This window comes from Panthera onca, chromosome A1, assembly GCF_046562875.1.
Source record: "Panthera onca isolate mPanOnc1 chromosome A1, mPanOnc1 haplotype 2, whole genome shotgun sequence".
Lineage (NCBI taxonomy): Eukaryota > Metazoa > Chordata > Mammalia > Carnivora > Felidae > Panthera > Panthera onca.
In genome coordinates, this window is record NC_138339.1 from 106,595,463 (window position 1) to 106,622,339 (window position 26,877).

The window sequence follows — 26,877 nt, forward strand, 5'->3', positions numbered from 1 at the left end:
AGAGAGTTTATAATTAGATCAAATTATATAGCAGATTCCAAAAGACCATTATATGTTACTTTTAAAATCTGGAACAATGAAACACAAGGTTCAGTCATGAGAGGATACTTGAAAAGCAATCAAAATACACAGTGACTATCAAGTCTTATCATTTAATCAGTCTTACTCATTCTGGAAGACAGACTTCAACTTTACACTGCTTTTACTTTATTTTGCACAGATTTCATTATTAGTGCAACTTAAGGGGCAAATCTCATTCTGAATATAGCTTTCACTTTGGACCAAATAATTTGTCATGGCAATAAATAATTATGCATTTAAGAAAAACAAATTTTTGTATTTGACTTAATACCTCTAACAGTTAAGCGATTCTATATACGTTCTTGAATTTCAACTTACCAAAATAAGTTTTTATTTAACAGCATAAGCTTTTGTTGTCCTTACAAAATATTGAAACTTACTATATTCATGTTGCAAAGTTGTTTACAATCTTTTTTTAAAAAATGTTTTTATTTATTTTTGAGAGAGAGAGCAAAAGCGGGAGAGGGGCAGACAGAGAGGAAGACACAGAATCCAAAGCAGGCTCCAGGCTCTGAGCTGTCAGCACAGAGCCGCACATGGGACTTGAACTCACAGACCTCAAGATCATGACCTGAGCTGAAGTTGGACACTTAACCGACTGGGCCGCTCAGGAGCCCCTCAAAGTTGTTTACAATATTAACTTTCTCACTGTTTTGTTCCTGACATAAGTAAATCAGTGTGATTACATCTAGAGATAGTTTTGTAGTAGTAATGCATGACTTAGAGTTCAAAATCAAATATCAGAAGGTAGAAATCCTTTCAATATGCCTTATGAAAATAAGTCACTTGTTTTTCAATATGAAAAAAACCCAGGACTTTCTGGCTTTGAGTTAGAAAATTATCGGGTTTCTTAGTTAAAAGTTAATAGAGTAATCAACAATCCAAGAAATTAAGCCAATTCTGATCTGCTGTTAGTAACTGAAATTTAGATCTGTTTATATGTACATACAAACAGATACATACAAATATAGTAACTTTGAAAACACTAGGAGAACTCATACTGTGTTTGCAATATAAGGTTACATGGGGACTACTCTAGTTGTTTTATTTACTTATTATTTTTACTATAGTTTTCAACTTTTTCTGCTGACTGAGGAGTTAGGGGAAAAATGGACTAATTGAAAAGTTTTAAATAAAGTATTATAACAATCTAAAGTTTTAAGAAACAGTTCTATATTCTAAGTCAAGGTCAGCAAACTATGGCCTGCGGGCCAAATCTGGCCAGCTGCCTGTTTTTGTAAATACTGCTGTGCTCTTTTTGCCTACTGGCTGCTCTCCTACTATAACAGCAGAGCTAAGAATTTTCAACAGAAACCACATTCCCTGCAAAGACAAATATTTAGTATCTGTCCCTTTACATAAAATGTTTGCTAACCCCTGTTCCAGATACTTGCTAGGGGTAAATGGCCTCAAATACAGAACTTTTGGAGAACAAAGTCCAGTGGTGAGAAATGAAATCAAATAGGAGATGTATAGAAAATGTACAAATATTCTTTTAGAATATAACTCATAAGATAAAATCAGTAGATGGCTGTTTTCAAAACAAATATTTAATATTTTAACTTTTGCAGGAAAGAAATTTAAATAATAGATACTTATTTTTGTTGTAGACTCGATCATTTCACAAAGGTGACAGAAATACAGAAAGTTCTGTTAAACTCAATGAAAAGCAGAACACTGGAAATTTTCTTCAGCTCTCCACTTTGATGGCCGACGATACCACACAGACCTGTGCGATGTCATCATACTCATATGTTCTCTTTAAGAACGTGTCAGTTAGTCTTAAGCCGGAGACACTCTATTGAGAGAAAGATACCGGTGTAAAGTTTCATTCATTGGTAATTTATCAGAGGAAAAAAAATGGAAATAGTAAATGACCACTGGTTAACAGTCCCCAAATACTGAAAAGATAGCGCACCTGCAGTCCCTGTACTGAAGACAGGAGAGTAAGGGCAAGGCAGAGAGAGGAACTTGGATGTAGCTTTCCAAGCTGTCTTCCTGAAATGCCACACCAGTGGATAGAATTGGTATTGCACATTTCCAAAACCAGATCCATAGTCCTTTCACTGCTGGAGGAATCAGAAAGACAGGAATAAATCTTGTTCCTTTCACAAAGCGGTTCTGTGATATTTCTTCCACTAGTGCCAATGAATTTGTTTTCGGGGTGTCCAGAAGAATAAAAGTGGAATCAGAAATAAAAAGCTATAATGTCGTTTTTATTTCACTTGAGACAATCAGGAAAATGAAAGATCTGGCGTCTTCTAGGGTTTAAAGCACTGAGACTGATCTGCCTGTCTAGATATAAGCCTTCTGGTTCTATTATTGAATCCTGGCTCCCTGGTGCTGATCTGTTGGCAGCTTTGCCATTTCTCTGGGAAACTTCCAGACATCTGTGTCTCACCTTGTTGCTATGCTTCCTTCCTATTTCTGTTAAGTATTCTACAGGAAAGACAAAGATAAACTGAGCCTTTTGCTATTTAATCTATGTTCCTTTACCCTGCAGGTAAAACGACAGACAAGATTTCTAAGTAAATACTATCCACGTTTGTTCAGTGTTCATGTGAAAAGACTGCTTCTGCTTATAACTGATAGCACCAGTTTAGCTTAAACATGTAAAGTTAAAAATAACTTTCAATGAAGGTATACACTTTTTTTTTTTTTTTTTTTTTAAATTACCAAAGGCTCATAGTAAAAAATAGTCCTCTGGCTCTACCACCATTTCTGACCACACTCAACTGTTTGACCTCTTTTTATCCTCTCATAGTTGGCTCCATATTTTAAATATTTATTTAAATTGCAATTTATACATTCTTTCACTTACTCATTTAATGATATTTAGCTTTATATGTATCTATCTCTGCAACAAACATTTGAAGTATCCATTATGTGCCATAGACCAGGTTAGATGTACTACATGAATTTTGTCAGTACATTTCACAAAAAGCCAGTTACTGTATATTGTGTGTATGTGTCTGTGTGTAGGTGGGTGGCAGTGGTGGGGGTCCTATTTTTATAGATAAGGAAACTGAAGATCTAAGAAACAGGTGGTTTTTAGAAAACTTCAGTCACCTAACATGAATTTTATTTTTTACAGTGGTTTGTCATTTGGTCATTGGTTTGCTATACCTCAAAAAATTTAAACAAAAAATCCAAAAGCACACTTATACAGAAAGGGTTTTCACCCCATGTGAGTTGCTGTTTACTGAACTCCAATGACATGGCAGGCAGTGCATTTACAATGCTAGGGAAGACATGGTCCCTTCTGTTGAATAATGCACAATTTAGTAAAGAGAAACTAAAAACCACAGCAATACATGAGTGTCACTAAAAAACTATATTAAAATTTGCTGTGACAGAAAGGAATGATTAACCGTGTGGGAGGGTCACTAGCTTCAGAGGGAGGGAGTATTTTTATAATTGTCATGGATGGGTATTTCCTATATCAAAGTTGGAATGGATATGGAATTTTAAAAGATTATACATTCAGACTATGTGCATTGGGATTCATCACTGCAATAGTATCAAAGTGCCACAACGAATAATACATCCCAAGTAGAAATAGAAGTTGTACCAAAAGTGATAGGACTGGACTTTAATCCTCAGTTTTGTTGGCTTCAAAGCCCTGTGCTCTTTGCATCCCAATAGCTAGATTATACTCTCTATTATAAGGCTCTATTTTCCAATCTATAATTAAGTGACCCCTTGTATTAAATTCGTGACAAATTACTTTCTTAATACTAAAGATAAAATTCAGGTATAAGTATGCCTCAGAAAAATCTATCTTACAATGTTAAATCTGTAATGTATCATTCCATCAGAATGTACTAGTTTATGTTTTAATAATCTGAAGTGTGAGGAAGTGCAAAAAATGAAAACAGCATGGGCTCTCAAGTCAAATACACCTGGTTTCAAATTCTGGCCCCATCTTTTCTAGCTATCTCAGCTTGACTAAGTTACTTAACCTCTGAATTGGCTTTGTATTACATAAAATGTGAATAATTCGTATCTACCTCGTAGGGTACAATGCATGAAGGAAATAAAATACAGAAAATGCCTAATAAAGTAAGACCTCAAAATATGTAATACATACAGTTAGCAGATGAAGAACTTTACAGTATTCAACATCAACCTCAGAGAAGGCTGTTTGTCAAGGAGAAACTTAAGAGAGCATAGTCAAAAGATTTTAATTCTCTTTGATGCAGGCGAGGGGGAAAGGACACCCATCCAGAAACACTGCCATTACCTGCAGTTTGTTATTTTACAGGTAATATGAAAAGGTTCTTCTAGGTTTACAGTATCAGGGATTGCCTCCAAAGACAACCTAACGTCTCCATAACCTGGAGCCTAGGAGAAAAAGCAACACAGTTAGCACACATCTATTAACAAAACTTTCCCACTTTAATAAAGGCGCCACATCAGAAAATTCATTCAACAGTTGTGGATCTCCAAGCTGATGTTCAGGAAAAATAATTCACAGTCATTCTAACTTCTTTTTTCTTTTTTTTTCTTTTCATCCTAACTTCTTTTGCTGCCATTGATTGCCTGTGGAACAATACTATGGACTCTGACTGTGTTTGCTATAAATACTTCATGTTCAGTCGAGTTCAAATGAATCTCAGAGGTAAAAACTCAGTAAAGAAATTTCAATAGGTCTGATCTTAAAGGGATGCTTTCCAAAGATCCTGCAGCTTATACATATATAACTCTAAAAAGAAGGTTATTGCCTAAGCAGAAAAAGTAAGATTGTCTTGAAAAGATCCAGGAAAAAAATACATGTCTGTTCACAAGACACTCAAGCAGGGAAAAGACCACAGAAGCATCAAAGCCTGGAACATCCATGGCAAGATGATAGCTAATGCTGTATTTTATTTTATTATTTTTATTATTATTATTTTTTAACTTTTTAATGTTTAGTTTTGAGAGAGAGAGACAGAGCACAAGCTGGGGAGGGGCAGAGAGAGAGGGAGACACAGAATCTGAAGCAGGCTCCAGGCTCTGAGCTGTCAGCACAGATCCAACATGGGGCTCGAACTCACGCACCATGAGATCATGACCTGAGTCGATGTCAGACACTCAACCGACTAAGCCACCCGGGCTTCCCTTAACTGCTATATTTTAAATTAGGTCCAGTGAAAATCTTTCTTTTTCCAATTATTACCTGACATAGTGAAAGAAAAGTAATTTTTAAATAATATATCACAGCAGTTAATATTCAGCATAAAGGGATGATTCTGTAGCATAGTCTCACTGGCACAAAAGAAAGAAGATTGGAAGCCATCCCTGCTTTAAGAGCAGAAATTAGGAAAAGTATCCAAATAATGCTTATAAGACCTTAATGGAACTCACTCTCTGAATTTTAGATGACTCGGATTCTAAAAATCTTTTAAAAGTCTGAACTGAGTTGGTGAATGTAGTAAGTCCAAGAGTTGCAGAACACTGAAAAAAACCTTTTATGTAGTGGAAGTCAGATGAACAGTGAGCATGAAATACTACAGGAGAGAAAAATTGGTAAGTAGTAATTTACTTTCTGTTTAGTAGAGTAACAAGCCATGTATTATGGATAATTAATATTTGAACATTTTTCATCCATCTCACTATGAATTTTCTACCTAGAAATCAGTAAAATTATTAGTCTTTTATAGTAGTAATTTACTTTCTGTTTAGTAGAGTAACAAACCATGTATTATGGATAAATTAATATTTGAACATTTTTCATCCATCTCACTATGAATTTTCTACCTAGAAATCAGTAAAATTATTAGTCTTTTATCTCTTATTCACTGGTAATAATAATACCTTTTACAAGTGCTGATTTTTAGTAATACACCTAGGAAAATTTAAGTTGGTCTATCTGCCCCTCCCATCCCCCAAAACCCCCTCCAGTGTTTTTTACAGACTCACCATTCGTTGAAGTTGGCTGGTCTGTAATCTTCCCCTTTCACCTAGATTTGTTTTCCACACTATATCCAGTTTTCCAATTACTGTTACTCCTTTAATGATGCCTGCTTTTTCTGCAAACTCCTTCTTGGGTTTTAGGCAGTACAAATACTGGCGTGTATCCATTGGTTGCAAATAAGCTCTTGACCCAAATGTAGTTACACTGAGACGGGTGGAGAGAGAGAGATGGAGAAAATTCTCTAAAGTCTTAAAAGAAAAACCATGGCTGTGATTTTTCTTCTGGACGGGAACTGCATGATTTACCATTTCAACACAAATGAAAAAGGACTTGAACTGAGAAGATTTACTTTTCTTTAAATGTTTCAGTTGATATGGAAAACCTTTAGTTCTTTCTTTATAACAGAATGCAATATATTACCTAAAATACTGGATATGTATCAATTAACTGAAAAAATGTGACAGAAATCAGAACCTAAAGTATCCTGTCCCTTTTTCTAAAATTATATCAAGAAACATACCACTGTAAACTAAGTGATCATTTGTAAAATGAACCAAAAGATTAGGGAAAGAATGAAGTTACTGTTTTCCTCAGTGGGGATATGGGAGGCTACAAACTTTACTCAATTTAACCACCATAATAAGATAGAAGTAAATTTTTCATCGATGAACAAAATCAGTTACTTTCTGCAGTGATTACCTTCTTACCCACATTAATATCAACTTTGTATTTATTTATTCTTCCTCTTTTAAATTATCTATAGAAAGACATATATATTTCATTTCTGCAAAAAAACTTACATTGTCTCTTCCTATGTCCACTCCTTTTAATGTTGAGAGAATATTCTTAAAACTCATCCTTCATTTTTATCCTTTCTAGCCTCTCCATCATTTCTTCCCATGCCTCAGTTTTATCATATGCAGGAAAGGATGAAGAGTTTCATATTTACCACACTGAATTATTATAAAAATTACAAGACTATGTTTCAAACAGTAAAACATAAAATGCAAATGGCTAGGATCTTTATCATTGTATGTGGAAGGAGGAATGCGTGGGTGAAGCACAGGAGATTTTTAGGGCAATGAGAGTATTTTGTCTAATACAGCAGTGGGGGCTGAATGTCATTACATTTGTCAAAACCCACAAAATGTATGACACAAAAAAATGAACCCTCAATGTGAATTATGGACTGTAATTAATAAAAGTGTCATCAATTCGGCTCATCAATTGTAACAAATGTGCCACATTAAAACAAGATGTAAAAACTGGGAACTATGAGCAGGGACAGGGGCATGTGGGAACTTTGCTTTCTAATCAATTTTTCTGTGAACATAAGACTTAACTAAGAAAAATAAAGTCTATTGATTAAAAGGAAAATTATAAACCACCCAAGAGTAACAAATGTTAGAAAAGTTCAGATACTTCAAAATAAAAACAAACACTTCATAATTCATATTTACCATTCTCCAGCTTGGCTGACAGAATTTAATTCTGCTACGTTGTACATTATAGATGGCTCCAGTGAAACTTTCTCCATAAACATGGGTGAGGTTGTAATATTCTGAATCTGGGCTTCGAGAAATACTTCATCAGTCTGGGGACATGAAAAAAATATCCACCAAAGTGTAATGGTATTTAAAACATTTACCTCAACAAAAATATCTGATCTATACGAAGAAAAAATATTAACCACAAATGTGATTAGTTCATGCCTGCAAATTAAAGTTATCATAATTAATGCAAGAAAAGAAATCTTCACCCTAACATAATTAACAGGGGCAAAGTCAAGTGTTAGTTAACTATAACTTGTCAAACAATGGATGGGGGATAACTATATTTTTTTATCAACATCCAAAAATAGTTCTTTAACTGGAATTTCAATGACAAATATCCTAAATCTTCTAGTAACTCATTAAAATGTTAAACTGTGATTTAGTAGTATGCATATACCTATGCATCTATGATTTTAGTGATATGTTAATAGAATTAGGTCATTATAATATTCCATCATATCATTAATATAGTTTCAGTGGTCATATTTTTTCAATTTAGAAAGTATAAGTACCACCAGTACAAAGAATAGTCTATTTTATAATCATATAGGATTTAACTTTTTGAATAAAGCAGTTTGTTAGCAGTCATTAGTGATTTCTTGGTTTATTTTACACATATATTTAGGGCTGAAAAAAAGGATATGAATTATACCTGACTATCGTAGAGCTTTTAAATCAAACATAAGGTATTTTGTAGTCTTAGTGACAAATTTGAAAACTAATGCTATTCAGCAATATTTTTATGAATGGGTAATTTAAATATGTATTTTTATATAAAATTTTTATTCCTAAAATTTAGGCATTGAAATTTAGATTATTTATGCAAACATCCTTCTTTTTATGTGATTTGGATTTTTTGTGTGCATAAATGAAGGATAACAGACAACTTGGTTCATTTGTGAAACAAACCTGTCTAAAAAATGATATAGCATATTCAATAATTACTTTGTTCAAACGTTTCAAAGTAATATATATATACAGAAAGAAAAAAAAATAAACTATGACCCCGAAATTTGGCACTTAATGTAACTTTTTATATATTAAATCCAGGTAAATGGAAATCATTTGTAAAAATATAATGATGAAGAATATAATATAAAGCATTATTATGTAAACTAAAAGATTCTTTAGTTCTTGGCACATGTGCTCAAGTGAAAATAGAAATACAATGACTTATCAGTTTAAAAGAATGTACCACTCATAGCTATTATTCTGTTACTTTTTCTCAGAATATGGTAAATATATCCCATCAATCCATTGCTTTAAAAAAAATAACCATAGACCCACATTTCAAATTTAAAAATGCAATTTTCTGCTTAAATTTAGGAAGAACTTAGATAAAATGAAAGAAAAACAAGCAGCATAATGGAAAATTAAGTTAGTTTGAACAGTTAGTATAAAGTCATTTGACATTTGGAAAATTAAGAATTCTGTGCTACAGCAGTCGATGTTGTTATTATGTAAGTCACATATTATAAGCAAATGCCGCTTATATTAAACAGAAATTTGAAAATATGACTTTAGCCAACTTGGGAAAATTTGATATTCTTCTGTTTGCTAATGTCAAAGGGCCAACTTTACCTGACCCAGACGTAAAACTAAAACCACTATGCATTTGAAGATGAAAAAATTTCAACTAGAGTTTACTCAAAAAATTATAGTAAAGAACCTTACAGGAAGTTGTTGAAAATCCCAAGTCTATTTTAAACAAAGTTAACATGCCTCTTTTAAAAAAACACCCAAAGGAAAAACACTAAAAGTGAGAGCATAACTGTTTCAATATGACAATTTAATCTTCCATCTAATTTTTTTCCCACAGAGTAAGACAACCAATATGATGTAAAAAGTACAAATTATCTACCTCTTTTAAAGTCATATAAGTGGTATTCACAACTAACTTTGTTTTTCCACTATGTTTTGTACAGAGAGATTAATTAGGCAGAGTCAAAAAGTGGTAAGTAAGAAAAGCATATAAATTTATAATAAAAAATCAAATTACCACAGAACTGAGGTCACTCTAATGGAAAAATAAAAAAGAAAAATTAGAAAAATCAGAATTAAATGTTAAAGAAAAAGAATAACTAACTTTAAATAAAATGCATTTCTGCATTTTTTAAAATTTATTAAACAAGACAGCATTAGTAAAACAAGGAAGTAAACAGAAAGTAACACAGAAATATGACAAATCATTTTTCTAAAGAGGGGAAACTGCTATGGTTAAATGAATAGAGAAGAACACGGTGAATATTTAAACACAAGCAAATATTCAAGGACACATTTGGGCGACAGAGAGGTATATTCCATGCCTTGCAGTTCTATAAATTCGTTACCTATACTGTTATTTTTCATTGATAACTTAGAATGGTTATACATTATCATCCACATCACAGGTGATATATACTGTACAGCTTCTCCTAAATTTGTCTAATAATAGAAGCATTTTTTCAAGGACCATCTTAAGTGATTAGAGTTCTATGCATTATACTTCAAGAAATGCTGGGCTAGATCACTTCTGAAAACTGAAAGTTTATTGTCTTCTTGTTAATATATTTCATAGTTTGTCTCGTTTTCATATATATTTCTAAGGCTACTTATTTATCAAGGGCCATCGTAGATGTTGCCTTTTTCATCCAACCCATAGCTAAAAATACTTTTTCACCTCTTGATGTTCTGAGTCTAAGTACACTTTATGATCTGGGGGATGGTGCTTACACTGTGGTTTTGTCATGTTTATTTCCTCTACTAAATCTAAGTACCATGAAGACTGGGAAGATGTCAAGTTTATATTTATTTCCCTTTAGGACCTGGGATAGAGCTCTATACCCAGCAGGTGACCAAATGTTTGAATCCTGGTTTCTTTTTCTTTTTTTTTTTTTTTTGTTTGTTTTTTTTTGAATCCTGGTTTCTAATGTCACTATTCTTCTTTCCATTTTAGAAGACTACAACAAAGTTTCTCATAAAATTTGTTTTCCTTTAGGTGATTCACATACTACTAGAATTATTAGAAACAATGTGAAAAACATGTTCGAGACAAATGTGGTGCTAATAAAAGTCAATGTGTAAGAACTATGGCACATGGAATACTGAGTACTTAGTGAAGAATATACATATTTGATGGAAGGATACAGTCTCATCAAGGGATTAGTAGATGTTTAAAGAGTTAACATCTCTTTATCGTGGGTAGGGGAGTTGGAATACTACATGTGTTCTGTCTTTCTGGTTTACTGTAATACTGTTGATTAATTATAGTATAGCTATAATACTGAATATCTTAGAGACCCTAAAGATTCTATTTGTTCACTCCTAGTTTTTTTTATGTGTTTATTTATTACTGGGGATGGACAGAAAGAGAGGGAGACAGAGAATATGAAGCAGGCTCCATACTGTCAGCACAGAGCTGGATGCGGGGCTTGAACTCACGAACCGTGAGATCACGACCTGAGTTGAAATCAAGAGTCGGACACGTAACCAAATGAGCCACCCAGGTGCCCCTTCACTCCTAGTTTTTAAAGATATCTCTATTTTGAAAGCAGGAAAAGACCTCTCTGACCTCAGCCGTAGCAATCTCTTACTCGACACATCCCCAAAGGCAAGGGAATTAAAAGCAAAAGTGAATTACTGGGACCTTATGAAGATAAAAAGCTTCTGCACAGCAAAAGAAACAACCAACAAAACTAAAAGGCAACCAACGGAATGGGAAAAGATATTTGCAAATGACATATCGGACAAAGGGCTAGTATCCAAAATCTATAAAGAGCTCACCAAACTCCACACCCGAAAAACAAATAACCCAGTGAAGAAATGGGCAGAAAACATGAATAGACACTTCTCTAAAGACATCCGGATGGCCAACAGGCACATGAAAAGATGTTCAACGTCGCTCCTTATCAGGGAAATACAAATCAAAACCACACTCAGATATCACCTCACGCCAGTCAGAGTGGCCAAAATGAACAAATCAGGAGACTATAGATGCTGGAGAGGATGTGGAGAAACGGGAACCCTCTTGCACTGTTGGTGGGAATGCAAATTGGTGCAGCCGCTCTGGAAAGCAGTGTGGAGGTTCCTCAGAAAATTAAAAATAGACCTACCCTATGACCCAGCAATAGCACTCCTATGACTTTACCCAAGGGATACAGGAGTACTGATGCATAGGGGCACTTGTACCCCAATGTTTATAGCAGCACTCTCAACAATAGCCAAATTGTGGAAAGAGCCTAAATGTCCATCAACTGATGAATGGATAAAGAAATTGTGGTTTATATACACAATGGAATACTACGTGGCAATGAGAAAGAATGAAATATGGCCTTTTGTAGCACCGTGGATGGAACTGGAGAGTGTGATGCTAAGTGAAATAAGCCATACAGAGAAAGACAGATACCATATGGTTTCACTCTTATGTGGATCCTGAGAAACTTAACAGAAACCCATGGGGGAGGGGAAAGAAAAAAAAAAAAAAGAGGTTAGAGTGGGAGAGAGCCAAAGCATAAGAGACTGTTAAAAACTGAGAACAAACTGAGGGTTGATGGGGGGTGGAAGGGAGGGGAGGGTGGGTGATGGGTATTGAGGAGGGCACCTTTTGGGATGAGCACTGGGTGTTGTATGGAAACCAATTTGACAATAAATTTCATATATTAAAAAAAAAAATAAAGATATCTCTATTTTGAAAGGTTCAGAATTTTACTAAAACTTTTTTAGCTGACGTTTGTTGGCAAAGATTACAGATCATATAAATGTTAACTGAAAAAGGCAACAAACACAATTGGTACTATGATTATGAAAAGAGAATATTAAACACAAATGAGTAAAAACTGAAAGACGACATGGATTAATGAAAAGCCCATTACTTTTTGGTATGGTCAAATTGTGGATTTTTTTCCCCTTCCTTTTGGGGGAGTATATCACTTTTATAATATTATTCATGGAATAACTAGTAATTTAAAAAACTATGCAAATCACTGTGAATATTAGTGTTGTAAAACTATTTGACAAGTATCTTACTGTACCACCACATTTTCATCAAAGGAAGCCTAAAACCGCTTAATATGTGCCTTCCTACAACCCAATTATAGGAAAAAAGACCCACATACAGCCCTATTTGTTTCTAATTTTCAAACATATGTGTTCTAACAGAATAGTTACCCATCTCCCTCATATTATGGATGAAATCTTTCCCGGCAAAATGATAAATTAAGATCACTTAAAATTCACCAAGCTGAATAGCTATACTATAATTAATCAACAGTATTCTAGTAAAACCAGAACATGTATGTAGTATTCCAGCTCCCCTACCCATGAAAAAGAAATGTTAACTCTTTAAATATCTAGTAATCTCCTTGATGAGACTGTATCCTTCCATCAAATATGTATATTCTTCACTAAGTACTCAATAATCCATGTGCATTTGTAATTCTGCTAGGAATGCCTTCACTACTTTGACACTTTTATGTTTCCAACAGGTTACTTCCAAACCCTCCCTCTAGTTCCCCTCCTCATCTTCCCTGAACACTACTCTAAAATCTCAACCCCAGACTTCCTATAGCACATCTTTTTGTATCATTCACTTTAGATTCACTATATATACTATATTAGATAGTTTTATTATTTTATGCACTTTTTTTCTTTTCTGCTAATAGGGCTTTACTGCAGGTCAGGTTCCTTATCTTAGGCATCTTTTGGTATGTCCAGTAGTACAAACTTTATATTGAATAAAAACTCAGATGTTGATGGTAAAAATACATAGGAAATTTGACATATGACTGTAAATTTCTGATCATGTGGCTTAGAGGAATAAAGATATAATTTTCATTTCAAAATACTGTAAATGTTTTTGAATTTATCACTGTGGTATGAAAGATCTGTTTTTTGCGGGAGTAAGGGACCTATTAGGAAATCTGCTTTTTCTGGAACTTTAGAAGCCAGGATAAAGTAGAATTTTTAAAAGGAAATCCAAGCAATAAGACATTTCTCCTAGGCAAAGTCTATTTTATCTCTTTTATTAGGACAGAAGATATCTTCTATTCTAAAAGTTACATATTTCTATATTTTTGCCAAACCCGTTTCTCCCAAAAAGTATTTCAAGCCATTCACTGAATTTAATAATCAAACTGTAGCTAACACCCTAATCTTCCAGGGCAAAGAATTTAATTTGATGAGCTCTATTTGTCAATATTTTCCATGAACATTAAATCTTTTTTGCAGGGTTAGATCAACTACTTCAATTTTATGATACCAGAATCACACTCTAAATATTGAACAAATTGCTAATGTTTTTAGACAGTAACAATAACCATTACATGGAAGTACAGTGCAATCATTTAGTGCAAGGGGGTGAAAGCCTTACAAAATTTGAGAGAGTAAAATTCAAGATACACTGATTCTATGTAAGTTAAACACAGCAGATTAAAAGATTTACAAGGAAATTATTCTCTTTTGATTGGAATTTATGCTCATTTTTTTACAAGTAATGTGCAGTTATATAAGCAATTTAATATGAAAAGAAATGTATCAGAATTTTAGTCAAATAAAGATCTTACTGTTTAATCTGAATTCCCATTAAGTACCCAACACTTACCTCTGCATTATAAAATTTGGTTTTCACATCCAATGGTTTGAGAACCTAGTTTAATAAAGCATATCAATCAGAGGAGATTATTATCATTTGACCATTTATCTTTGTTTGTTTTAAACCATAGGGCATAAATTTGTCAAAGGCATTTTCCAATCTTAACTGTGAAAAACTTTTCCAATAGGTATGCAGTATTTTTGCAAAAACAAACAAAAACAAAAAACAATCCCAAATGCATTTTTAAAAGACAACCATCATTTCTTGAGTGGGTGATAGTTACATGAATTACATTAAGTGTTTATTTCATAATATTTTGCTAAACTGAATATATACATTTTATGTATTTTTCTCTCTATATTTCACAAAAGTGTTTATCAAAATAAGCAAACCTCTTATTTTCTTTTAAAAGGCATGCAAAATCTTAAATGTGTGATGCAGCAAAGTCATAGCAAAAATTTTTCCCTTTGTAAAAATTTTTTAAAAATATTTTAAAGTAATCTCTATGCCCAATGTGGGACTCAAACTCACAACCCTGAGATCAAGACTCATATGCTCCACCTAATAAGCCAGCCATGTGCCCCCAAATAAATGTGGGTATGTATGTATGTATGTATGTACGTATTTATTTCCTACTGATAGTACTTTTTCTGCTACTTAAAAACAGAGAGGTATGAAAAATATACACAGCATCGTATCTACATCTAATTTAGACAACTGTAGATGGTCATCCCATCCCTTCTCACATACATGTACCTATGGTAAACCAGTGGTTTTTAACTATTTTTGATCATGGAGTGAAAATTGTATATAAGTACAAAATTCTACCTACAATTTCAGTGACTCACGGAATCCCAGAAGGAAGCCTAGTCCACTCAGCTCAAGTCAATAATCTCTCATTTAAAAATTTGTATAGAAATTTGATACTATTTACATTGATTTTATCTGGACTTCACACTCATTTCATCCCTCTCATATATTCTTGTGTGTTTTGTCAAGGCATAAAAACAGAACAATTATTTTACGGATAAAAATCTTCAAGTGAGGGGCACCTGGCTGGCTCAGTCAGAAGAGTGTGCAACTTTTGATCTCAGAGTCATGATAAGTCCCATGCTGGATGGAGAGATTACTACAAAAAAAAAAAAAAAAAAAAAAAAAAAACTTAAAAAAAAATGTTCAAATGAAATATTACATTGACAATGATAATTTCTCTGCTTTTACTTAATTTACTCTGACTTTAGATTGCTAGTAATATAACAAATTCAAATACATGAAGCTCCACTATTTGGAGCCTGTTTTCACTGCAGATACATAGGAATAACTTCATAGGGAAAAAAGGCATCTAAAAAATATTTACCATTTTAATATTTAATACCTGAAATTTGAAGAATTTTCTAAAATACATTTTTTCTCCACCCTGAGTTGTATAGCTCACTGCACACACCAGGCTGAAATAGAAAGATATCTCTGAATCATCTTCAATTTTGTTTTTAAATAATAAATCCAATACACCTCAATTCTACTCACAAATCTGGAAAAACATTAATACCAATAACGTGGAAGTATAGCCAAATGGGCCTAGAGTAGGAAAAAAAGAGTTTCAGCAGATAATATAATTCCATGAACAAGAAAGTTCTAATTAGCAAAATTAAATACACTCTTTTGGAGCAGGAAGTCAGAAACTTTTCCTTCAAAAGGTGAAATATATTCCAAAATAAATCCCAGAATAATCAAATAGTTGAGCATACAAAGTAAGTTCACAAAAATTACAAGAAAAAAAATTACAAAATCAAAATTTCAGGACAGGGCAAGACTTTTTAATATTAAAGGGCAATGGAAAGGAAAAGAGTCTTATAAATTTACAAACTGAATAAATAAAAAACACTGAAACAAAATTAAAAAGCAGACAAAATGGGATAAAATACTTCTAACATTATGAAGAGAAATTCTTGTAAATAAAACATTAGTATCTTACTCAAAAGAGAGGGAAAGGATATACATAGGTAAATCACAGCACCAGAACAGGCTAAGAAAAATGTGAAAATGTTCAGCCTCACAAGTAGTCAAAGAAATAAAATAATGAGGTAAAATTTTTCTACCTCTTAAGATTTGGAAAAAATTCTTTACACATGTCATCAAGGTTGGCAAGGGTATAGAGAAACTGACTCTATCTATATTGCTAGTGGTTGTAAGAAATTTAGAAAACAATCCCTAACAGTCTTAAAAATCCTTACATACTCCTATAGTAAACCCACTTCAAGCAATCTACCATAGGAAATACTATGTTATTTAATTCATCACTGTGTGAAATAACTCATACTGTGTTAATAACTTATCACTGTGTTATTTCTAATAGTGGGAGACTAGAAATAATGTGAAGTCCAACATTAGGGTAAACAAATTTAAAGAATATGGTCCAAGTATGTAAGATAAAACCATCTTAAAAATAATGTTTTCAAAGAATACTGACTCAAGTGGGAAAATGTTCATATATATATGAACATATATATATTATGATATATATGATATATCATATCATAATATATATATGTTCATATATATATGAACATTTACAAGACTGGAAAATAGTACACTAATGTTTTCATAGTGGTTACAGTCAGTGGAGATATTACAGGTAATTTAATTTCTCCTTTGTAACTGTCCATAAGCCAGATACTAGGGATACAGAGTTGATCAAAGCACAGTAACTGCTCTCAAGTGCTCGCGGTAGGAAGCAGTAATAGCAAGGTTATGAGTTGTTGTTTTTTTAAATTTTTTTTTTTTTAATGTTTTTTATTTATTTTTGGGACAGAGAGAGACAGAGCATGAACGGGGGAGGGGCAGAGAGAGAGGGAGACACAGAATCGGAAACAGGCTCCAGGCTCCGAGCCATCAGCCCAGAGCCTGACGCGGGGCTCGAACTCACGGACCGCGAGATCGTGACCTGGCTGAAGTCGGACGCTTAACCGACTACGCCACCCAGGCACCCCACAAGGTTATGAGTTTTTTGAAGCCAGATATAGATTTGAGCTCCGTGTCATTATTTATGAGTTATTTAATTCTACAAGAGTCTCTTTTTCTCTAAAAGGAGGATTTAACGCATTTAATATCATTTTGGTAAACTCAATTTCAACAAAGGTTGACTACTGTTCTCTGGTAGATCTTCTGGTAGCTGACTCCATGGAACTCATACTCTAATGGAAATGACAGGATCGCTTCTCGGCCTTTTGGCTAAGATTGAGTGTAACGGAAATGACAGGTACTAAGTAATTAATTTTAAGTACAAGACCAAAACAATGGTAAGTTGTGAATGCTATAGAATGCATAAAAAGGGGTCTAGTGTAGGAGGTCAGGAAAAGCCTCTTTGACAAAGTTGTGGTGAATCAGAGATATGAAGAAGTAGTACTAAGGTAAACAAAATAACAAAGGCATTCCTTTGTGAGGGAAGAGTATATTTCCAGTCACGGAGGAGAAAGGAAACATCTGTATGACTCAGTATAAAGAAGGAGAGAGAAAGGAGAAAAGGTAAGAACTAGAGCAGCTGGTAAGGATTAGGCTCTAGAGAACTCTGTAAAGCCAAAGCAGTCATAATTTTCTAAGGGTAGTGGGAGGTCACTGAAGAGTTAAGTGACTTATCCAAGACCACATAATTAATAAATGATGAAGCTGAAATCTGAAATTTTTAAATTTTGACTCTAAGGCTTATATCAACCACAGAGTATATGCACTAAGAAGTGCCTACAAAAGAGAGGTCACCAAATTGAAATGATTAATAGCTAATATTATATTTTTAAGTCAAAGAAGAGAGGCAAAAATGGGGATGTAAGTGGAGATGAAGAAGGGAGGATAATGACATATAGTTAGTAAGAACAGGACTTTGTAAATTGATTGGATGTGGGGGTGATAAGGCAGATGGAGAAGCCTAAAATTACTTTAGATGGCTGAAATTTTCATATTTGCCTCTCAGGAAAATAGAGCATTCATATTCAAATACATATAAAGGCCAGGAATACAGAATTTGAGATTTTTTTCTTATAGCTTGTCTTATTTTGGTTCTGTTTTTCTGAATTCTCGGGGTAGAGTATACAAACACAGTTAAATACATAACTGAAAAACCGTGACTTTAAAATTAACATCAGTTAATTAACTGCTATTAACATCAGTTGTCAGCATTTGAAAAATAATAAACATACTTTCAGTCAGGGTGGTACCTGGGTTTTAAATGTTTGCATGGCTTGTTATTTTTTGGATAGGGCTGTCTATAGATGCAAACAGGAAACTAGAAATAAATGAAAATAAATTAAGATATTTTTCCTTACGAAACAAACATTTTGTTTAAAGTTTGTTTCTGGTAAGCATGTAAACCTGGAACATAAAATTCCTTCTGAAGTAGGGTCTTAGGGTTTAATGATAAGTGGGCATACAGCAAAAATTTCAAATACTGGCATATATAAGAAAAAGCCTTTGAGAACTAGTAAAATTAATCCTTACATGTGTGTTCCAATTTCCTTTACTTCATGATGTATGACATCATCAATACAACAATCAGGTTTAAGTTCAGCCACTGCAGCATTGGAGGCTGAAAGATTTAAACGCTGAGAACTTGTCTGAAGATCAGCCTTGAAAGAAAGAGGCAGAAAAATCCAAATGAGACTGGTTCACTACAGGGTGTGGATAGGTATGGGTGAAAAGACCAAGGGAACAGGAACAAGGAAGTAGGATTGAGGGGGAGCAATACTTCTTGGTGGCAATATTTCTACTTAGTTCTGAAGCTTAGAACCATGGTAATGGTTCACACACTCGCACCAAAATTAAATACAATCAGCCAGGAGGGCAGGGGGAATGTGGAATGGAACACAAACAGTACCAAATGAACACAATCATAGTCAGGGGGGAAAGGGTGACAAAAAATGAACTAACGTAAGTAAGTCTGGCAAACAAAAGCTAGAGACAAAAAGAATGGTACACTAGCTAGAATGTACTGTAGCTAGTACATTTGCTTGTTCACAGGTTATGGATTAGCAATTCTGAAACGGTTATGTGTATGCTAAGACTAAACAAAAAAATATGGATAACAAGAGATAAGTTTCTCACTTTTGGAGAAAAAGAAAGTACAAATAAAAAAATGGAAAAGGCTGCAATGAACTTTTGATGCTGAGTTGGAATTTGAGGCATCAATATGAACATATGGTTGTAAAACACATACAGATGGGTATTCCAGAAACAAATACAGATAGATGTGTGTATATAATACTAAAATAAAAATAACTATTCAAAACATTATTAGATGTTATCTGTACAACTAGAGATCAGCATTAAAGTCATCAACGAAGAAAGGACTACCTTCTCTAAATTAACACCCAGTTGCTTTCTATTTTATTCCCCTTTTTCTTTCTTTTTGAACACTTCTCACTCTGTCATAAATGGCATTCTCCCTTAATCTCACTTACTTTGTCACATTCAAACTTAACTTCCCTTGTAACATTTACCACAATCTATAGTTACCTTATTTACATGATTTTGTATCCCTGTTTCTGCCTACCCTACCAGAAACGTAAGGTCTGTGAAGGCAGGAACCTCTATCTTCTGTTGCTCACTACTACAACCTGATGCCTGACATCATGGAAGGCAATTAAGAAATATCTGTTAAACACTGAATGAAGTTATGATAACACTTTGAAGGAAATGTTAAGAAAAATTCAGAGAAAGTGAAGATCACGTTTGGTCATGGGGATTGGGAAGGTTTTTACATAAAAGTTAGGATTCCAAGTTTCTGTTTCTTTAAAAAAAAAAAACTAACATTTTCTATAGTTAATTCTAATCTAACGTTCTTAATACTAGGCACTTTGAAGTGGGATACTTATTAGTGCTATGTCTTTGGTCATTATATTCAGTTATAGAATAGTAGTACAAAAATTTATTGGGCACCTTCCATGTGCAAGGCCTTGCTCTAAGCACATTACTCACTCAATAGTCACAATCCTAAAGTAGGTAATTGTGCTATTCCTATTCCTATATTCCTAATAGTCATACTATTCCTACTAGTCCTACTATTCCTCCAAGGCACAGAGAAGTAACAACTTCCCCAAGATTATACAACTAATAAGTAATGGGGCTGAGATTAAAAATTTCTTAAACATTTTAGAAATCAGAGAAGAGGGAAAAAAAGAAACAGCCAAACTCATGGACTTTCTGTCCAATATGTTTTCCTGTGTGTCATTTTGTAAACATTAATCATAATAACAGTATTAATTTGTATATGGCTGAACACTTTTATCTTTCTCCTTTTTCACTATTATAAATAGTGCTGCACCAAACATTTATTTCCTTATTCCCTCTGCCAAGACTTCTCCAGGAGCTGGAGAAACATCAATAAACAAAACAGACCAAAATCCCTGCCCCTGCTGAATTGAAATGTTTGGGGAAAATAATAGAAGAAATGGAAGGCTGGCTTGGGGTAGAAGAATACAATTTAAAATGCAGGATAGGCTCTATGCTGCAAATTCGTTTTTGGATGAGTAGAATTTGAACAGGCCAAGGGGAAGGTGAGGAGAGAAGGAAGCATTTCAGGTAAGTCTTCAGAGGCCATTAAGAAAGAGTTTGGGGGGCGCCTGTGGTTGGCTCAATTGGTTAAACATTCAACTTCAGCTCAGGTCATGATCTATGATTCATGGGTTTGTGCCCTGCATGGGGTTCCTTGCTGTCAGCACAGAGACCGCTTTGGATCCTCTGTCTCCCTCTCTCTGCTCCCCCTCCGCGCACCCCCCCGACTCTCTCTCTCCCTCTCTCAAAAATAAACAGTAAAAAAAATTTTTTTTAATTAAAAAAAAAGAAAGAGTTTGGTATAATTAAGGGATTTATATTCAGGAAGAGAGAAAAAAATTTCAAAGATCTAGAATAAGCTTCAAGAGAATAGAGGCCTTGTCTGTTTTGTTTCCTGCTATAACTCTAGCAACTAAGAATGTACCTGGAACATGTTAGAAATAGAAATTCTTGGGCACCATTTCAGACCGATCAAATCAGAAACTCTGGGAATAAGCCTCAGCAATCAGCATTTTAACAAGCCCTCCAGATGATATTAATAAACTACTGGTATAGACCATAAGGGTTATCTATTATTTTTCGTTTATAGTACACTAAGTACATTGTTTTTGTTTATAGAACACTATTTTTTTTATGTAGCATGCTAAAGTTTTCAGACACGGAATTTTTTTTATCCATTAAAAACCAAACAAATAGGGGTGCCTGGGTGACTCAGTCGGTTAGGCATCTGACTTTTGATTTTGGTTCAAGTCATGATCTCACTCACGGTTTGTGGGATCAAGGCCAACGTCGGGCTCTGTGCTGATGACATGGGGCTTGCTTGGGATTCTCTCTCTCCCTCCTCCACTCACGCACATGCTTTCTCTCTCTCAAGATAAACATTTTTAAAAAAAAACAAAAAACTTATGGCTCAGTTGGTTAAGCATCTGACTTCGGCTCAGGTCATGATCTCAGGGTTCATGAGTTCAAGTCCTGCTTGAGATGAGGCCTGCTTCTCTCTCTCTCTTTCTCTCTCTTTCTTTGCCCCTTACTCACTTGCCCCCCCCCAAAAAAAAACAAAAACAAAAACAAAAAAACCCTAGTGGTTTCTAGTTAAACATGGTAGATTATTATAAGCATATTTATTCTCAAAAACAACACTAAGCTGATAGTAAAAGAATAAAAAAAGTACAGATTCACAGTCTCTTTTCCAGGATTCCAAAATTGAAGAGCTATACAAAATTAAAGCTTTGAGACACCTGGGTGGCTCAGTCAGTTAAGCATCTGACTTTGGCTCAGCTCACAATTTCACAGTCTGTAAGTTCCAGCCCCACATTGAGTGGGGCTCTTTGCTGACAGTGTGGAGCCTGCTTTGGATTTTCTCCCTCTCTCTCTGCCCCTCCCCTGCTCATGCTCTCTCTCTCTCTCTCTCTCTCAAAAATAAATGAATAACCTTAAAAAAAAGTTAAAGCTTTGAGGGTAGAATTCTGGGTAGCTGAGGTAATAGCAGCAGTGTAATTGTGAACTTCTCAAGTCATCCTCAAAACAGAAACAAAACACACAACAAAAGCAAATAAATCTATATTAAACCTTGTGTTTGTACAATCAGAAGGCAGCAAATGTCCAAACTTCAAATTACCTATAAGTATACACATACCAAATTTTTACAAGCTATTTCTCATACTCTTGCCATGAGTCTTTGCAAAGATTAAGAAAAGTCCAGGAAAAGTTGAGCTGAAGAGACAACTAAGAATAGAGAGAAGAGTAGAGATGATCTAAACCATTTCCAGAAAGACAAAGTCTATTCTAAGTGTGCAAGTACTGAGAAATAAATAGCATTTCTGGAAGATGAGAGCACAGTCTTCAGGAAAGGGTCTTAACCATGTTTGTGAAGAGACACTCTTGGAAAGAAAACACTTCAGGAGAAAAAGAGTTAAAAAAAGAGAGACGCTTTTTGGAAACTGTGCAGTGAGGAAGAAAAATTTAGGATACTACAATTCATATGAAAAGTGAAAATGTGAGAACACACAACCCTTTCTTACTCTACCAAAATCTACCTGATAAAGAAACCATATTTTGCTCCCACTGCTTTAACAGGGTGTTTTTGAATAAGGAATATCAAAGCACCCAAACTGCATTTCACAGAATGAAAAGCCACCAAATGTCTTCATCTATACAAAAATATTGTAAAAAGAAGAAAGATAAGAAATGAAAAAATTCACTGATAAAAAATGCCACACAAAACCAATAGTGAAGCAGAAGAAAACTGTAAAACACTCAAAGTGAATTAAATACTCTCAAAAAAAATTTGAAATATGAAAAAACACCTGGAATGAGAACTTTAAAAAAGTTTTTTAATGCTTATTTATTTTTGAGAGTGGGGAGGGGCAGATTGAGGGAGACAGAGAATTGGAAGCAGGCTCCACGCTGTGAGCACAAAGCTTAATGCAGGGCTTGAACTCACAACTGTGACATTATGACCTGAGCCAAAATCAAGAGTTGGCTGCTTAACTGGCTGAGCCACCCAGGCACTCCAGAAGTGAGAAATTTTAAAACTAAGGCTAAACATTTTTTGGTTTGCTGTTTTGTTACTGTTGTTGCTTTAGTGTGGGGCTAAAATTTTTTTAGAGAAGAATGTAAATAATTGATTAAATTCAGGAAAGATAAAGATGGAAAAGATACAAATCATATTAAAAATGTGATATGCCAAAGGAAATAATGGAATAAAACTATTAAAATATAATCCATGAAAACTTTTTAGAAATAACAGATCTAAATCTACATTTTGAAAGAGTCCACTTGGTATCAAAGATATTATATCAAAAGACCAATTCTAAAACCTACAGAAAAAAAAAAAATCCCCAGGGCCACCAGGAAAAAATTATCAAATAACTTAAAAAGCAAAAAAATTAGACTGGCATTAGTCCCCTCAAAAATAACATATACAGGGGAACCTGGGTGGCTCAGCTGAGTGTCTGATTTTGGCTCAGGTCATGATCTTGTGGTTTGTGAGTTTGAGCCCTGAACTGGGCTTGTAGCTGTCAGTGTCGAGCCTGGTTGGGATCCTTTGTCTCCCTCTCTCTCTCTGCCCCACCCCTGCTCACACTTTCTCTCAAAAATAAAAATAAACATTTAAAAAGAGAAAAAAAAAACCCCACAACATATATAGCTAAGTAACAAAGGAGTAGCATTTTCAGAAAACACAAAGAAAATGTAAACAAAGGATTTTATATCCAGCCAAACTGTCCTTCAAGTATAGAACCGTTTAAAAAAATTTTTTTTTAATGTTTATTTAGTTTTGAGAGACAGAGAGAGACAGAGTGTGAGCGGGTGAGGGGCAGAGAGAGGGAGACACAGAATCTGAAGCAGGCTCCAGGCTCCAAGCCATCAGCACAGAGCCCGACGCAGGGCTCGAACTCACAAACTGTGAGATCATGACCTGAGCGAAGTCAGATGCTTAACCGACTGAGCTACCCAGGCACCCCAAGTATAGAACCATTTTTGAACATGTAAAGGCTCAGAGAATATTATACCCACAAGCATGTCCTGAGCAATCTACTTGAGAAATCTCTGTCCAATCAATATGCAAATAAAAATGGGAAGAGATGAGAAAAGGGAAAAGGAAAAAGGAAAGTGGTATAAGCAACAGGTAAGAGATAAAGGATGATATTAAAGACTAAAAGCTTTACAGTAAGCAGTTAAGTAAGAAACAGGTAAGGGGAAATATCATAAAAGGCATAAATATAAAGGCAAAAACTAAAACAAAAATAAAAACCTTCCTATATACAAAAATTATTTGAAAATAATGAAAACACGTTGTGTGAAGAAAAAACCCATAGCAGTTAGAATATAATACACTTAATATTTAAATAGAAAATAATGTGACATATTGGAAATCAAGCACATAAACTTACACATACATGTGAGTGCACTTAATTCATCTAATAAAAAATCCCATACAGCTCACAATGACCCAATTATATGTTGTATAAAAGAGACATAAATAAAAATAATTGCTAAAGGCTAAAATTAAAAAGATGGACAAAAGCACTTGAGGCAAATGGAAACAGTAACAAAACAGGGATAGGGATATAGACACCACAACTAAGATTCAAGCCAAAAAGCATGGCAAAGGAGGAAACTTTTAGTGCTATAAGCCGTAATTCAAAATGAAGAATAAGTATAAATACCTATGAACCAAACAGCATTGCCTTTATAAAGTACAAAGTATAAAAGATATAAATAGAAACACATTAACAATATGAGATTAACATGTCACTTTCAGTATAAAATCAAGCTGACCAAAAAAAAAAAAAAAAAGGGAAGTAAAGGTACAGGAGACCTAACAACACCAACAGTACATATCTAACTTTACCATGGATAATAGAAAATACACCTTCTTCTCAAATACATATACGATATTCATTAAAAATTAATATTAGGTCACAAAGAAAACATTAACAAGTTCTACTGGAATAAAACAATAACAAAACTGATTATGATGCAATTAAACTATAGATCATTAACATTAGAGAACAAAAAAGCCTATCAAACAACAGTTTACTATCTGAAAAACCTATTAAACAACTCTTGGGTAAAAGAGGAAATACAAATAAAATGATAGAATTCTTTAAAAATAATCATAATGAAAACGCTACATATCAGAATCTGCAAGATATATTTAAAGCAGTCAATCAGAAGAAAATTCACTTTTATCAACAGAAATAAAAGAATAAAAACTTAAAAATTAAATCCCTAGATGAAAAGCTAGAAAAGAACAAGGTAAATAATCAGAAGCACAAGAAAGGAGCTCATTAAAAGCAAAAATCAATGAGGTAGAGAAAAAACATTAAATATCAATAACAAAAATTCCTTTTTTGAAAAAAAAATTAAAATATATGAACCAAGAGCTAGTTTAATCAAGAGGAAAAAATAAAGGAAGCAAAATTATATAAAATAAGGAATAACCAGGGGAAAGTAACACCAAAAGAGAAGAAATTTTTAAGAGACTACTTTGCAGACCTATATGCAAATAAATTTGAAAATCTACCTCAAGTGAATCATTTCCTAGAATGAAACAGTCTCACAAACTGTTATATAACATTAGACATAAAAAGCTTAAACAAACTGATCACAGGAATGAAAGTGCAAATGCTATCAAGAAACTTCCCCTATAAGACACACAAGTCCATAAGATTTCACAGAATTCTATACACCCTACAAAAACCAGATAGTCTAAATGCTCCAAATATATTGCTCCAAGGCACTGAAAATGAAGGAAAATTATCTAAATCTTTTATTAAGCAACCAAAATATCCACACCTAAAATTTGATAGACAACATAAAAATGAAAATATAGGTGAATATTATGCTATGCTTCCTGACCTATATCCTCTTAAGTTATTTTTAAGTCAAAAATGGCTTCTGTGCATATCGTGAATCTTAATGTCTTACCTGAGAAACTAAGATAACTCTTGGGTGGGCACTGCACTGTTCAATAAACATTAGCTACTATTATTATTAAACACCCCTATCTTTATGGAAATTAAAATTGAATAAAGCCAAGAGAAATATAAATACATATTTTACAGTAAGTATGCTATTATATTGTTTGTTCTTTTCAACATTAACTTAAATCATATGCATTTGCTGATTCACTCACCTTATGAAAATAAATTCATCCTTTACTGAAATGCCAGGAAAAAAGTGTATGTTCTCAAAGTTCTCAGAGTCAGACCTTTTCATAATAAATGTAGAAGCTGGCAAACTTTTCCTTTAAAGCTCAGATACCAAATACTTTAGACTTTAGAACTCCCCAGTTGTAGCTTGAAATGTGCCACAGATGACACATAAATGAATGACTGTGGCTGGATGCCAATAAAACTTTATTCATGGAGACTGACATTTGAATTTCATATAATTTTCACCTAACAAAGTAAGATTATTTCTTTTCAATCATTTGAGAATGAAGAAACCATTCCTAGTGCAAAGGCCCTATAACAACAGGCAAGAGACCAAATTTGGCCAACATGCTATATAGTCTGCCAACCCGACCTAATAAAAGGCAGAAACTCCATTCACAGTATAACAAACATACATTTTGCATCCGGTTTCTGGAAGTTGGGTAATATATGAAATTTGGTATTATTGGCTCTCTGAGGACCTTTTCAATTCTAATACTTGCTGATATTTTCAAGCTCATATTTTTTTAATGTTTATTTTTGAAAGAGAGAGTGTAAGTGGGGGAGGAGCAGAAA

The 26,877-nt window shown here is 33.9% G+C and overlaps 1 protein-coding gene across 4 annotated transcripts in view; it reads right to left on the reverse strand.

Moving 5' to 3' along the window:
- Positions 1 to 136: 136 nt before the first annotated feature.
- TRAPPC13 (trafficking protein particle complex subunit 13) overlaps positions 137 to 26,877 on the reverse strand; it is a 41,123-nt gene continuing 14,382 nt past the window's right edge. The window contains exons 5-13 of one of the 4 annotated variants that reach the window (XM_078449430.1): positions 18,590 to 18,717; positions 15,474 to 15,546; positions 14,108 to 14,152; positions 9,530 to 9,547; positions 7,438 to 7,571; positions 5,983 to 6,181; positions 4,325 to 4,425; positions 2,000 to 2,147; positions 137 to 1,879 (exon numbers count right to left, since the gene is read on the reverse strand). In XM_078449430.1, coding sequence (XP_078305556.1) covers positions 1,772 to 1,879; positions 2,000 to 2,147; positions 4,325 to 4,425; positions 5,983 to 6,181; positions 7,438 to 7,571; positions 9,530 to 9,547; positions 14,108 to 14,152; positions 15,474 to 15,546; positions 18,590 to 18,717 — 954 coding nt within the window. In that variant the 3' untranslated portion in view covers positions 137 to 1,771. Of the gene's footprint in view, positions 1,880 to 1,999; positions 2,151 to 4,324; positions 4,426 to 5,982; positions 6,182 to 7,437; positions 7,572 to 9,529; positions 9,548 to 14,107; positions 14,153 to 15,473; positions 15,547 to 18,589; positions 18,718 to 26,877 lie in introns of all 4 variants that reach the window. The other 3 variants (XM_078449429.1, XM_078449435.1, XM_078449431.1) reach the window with 3 other exon arrangements.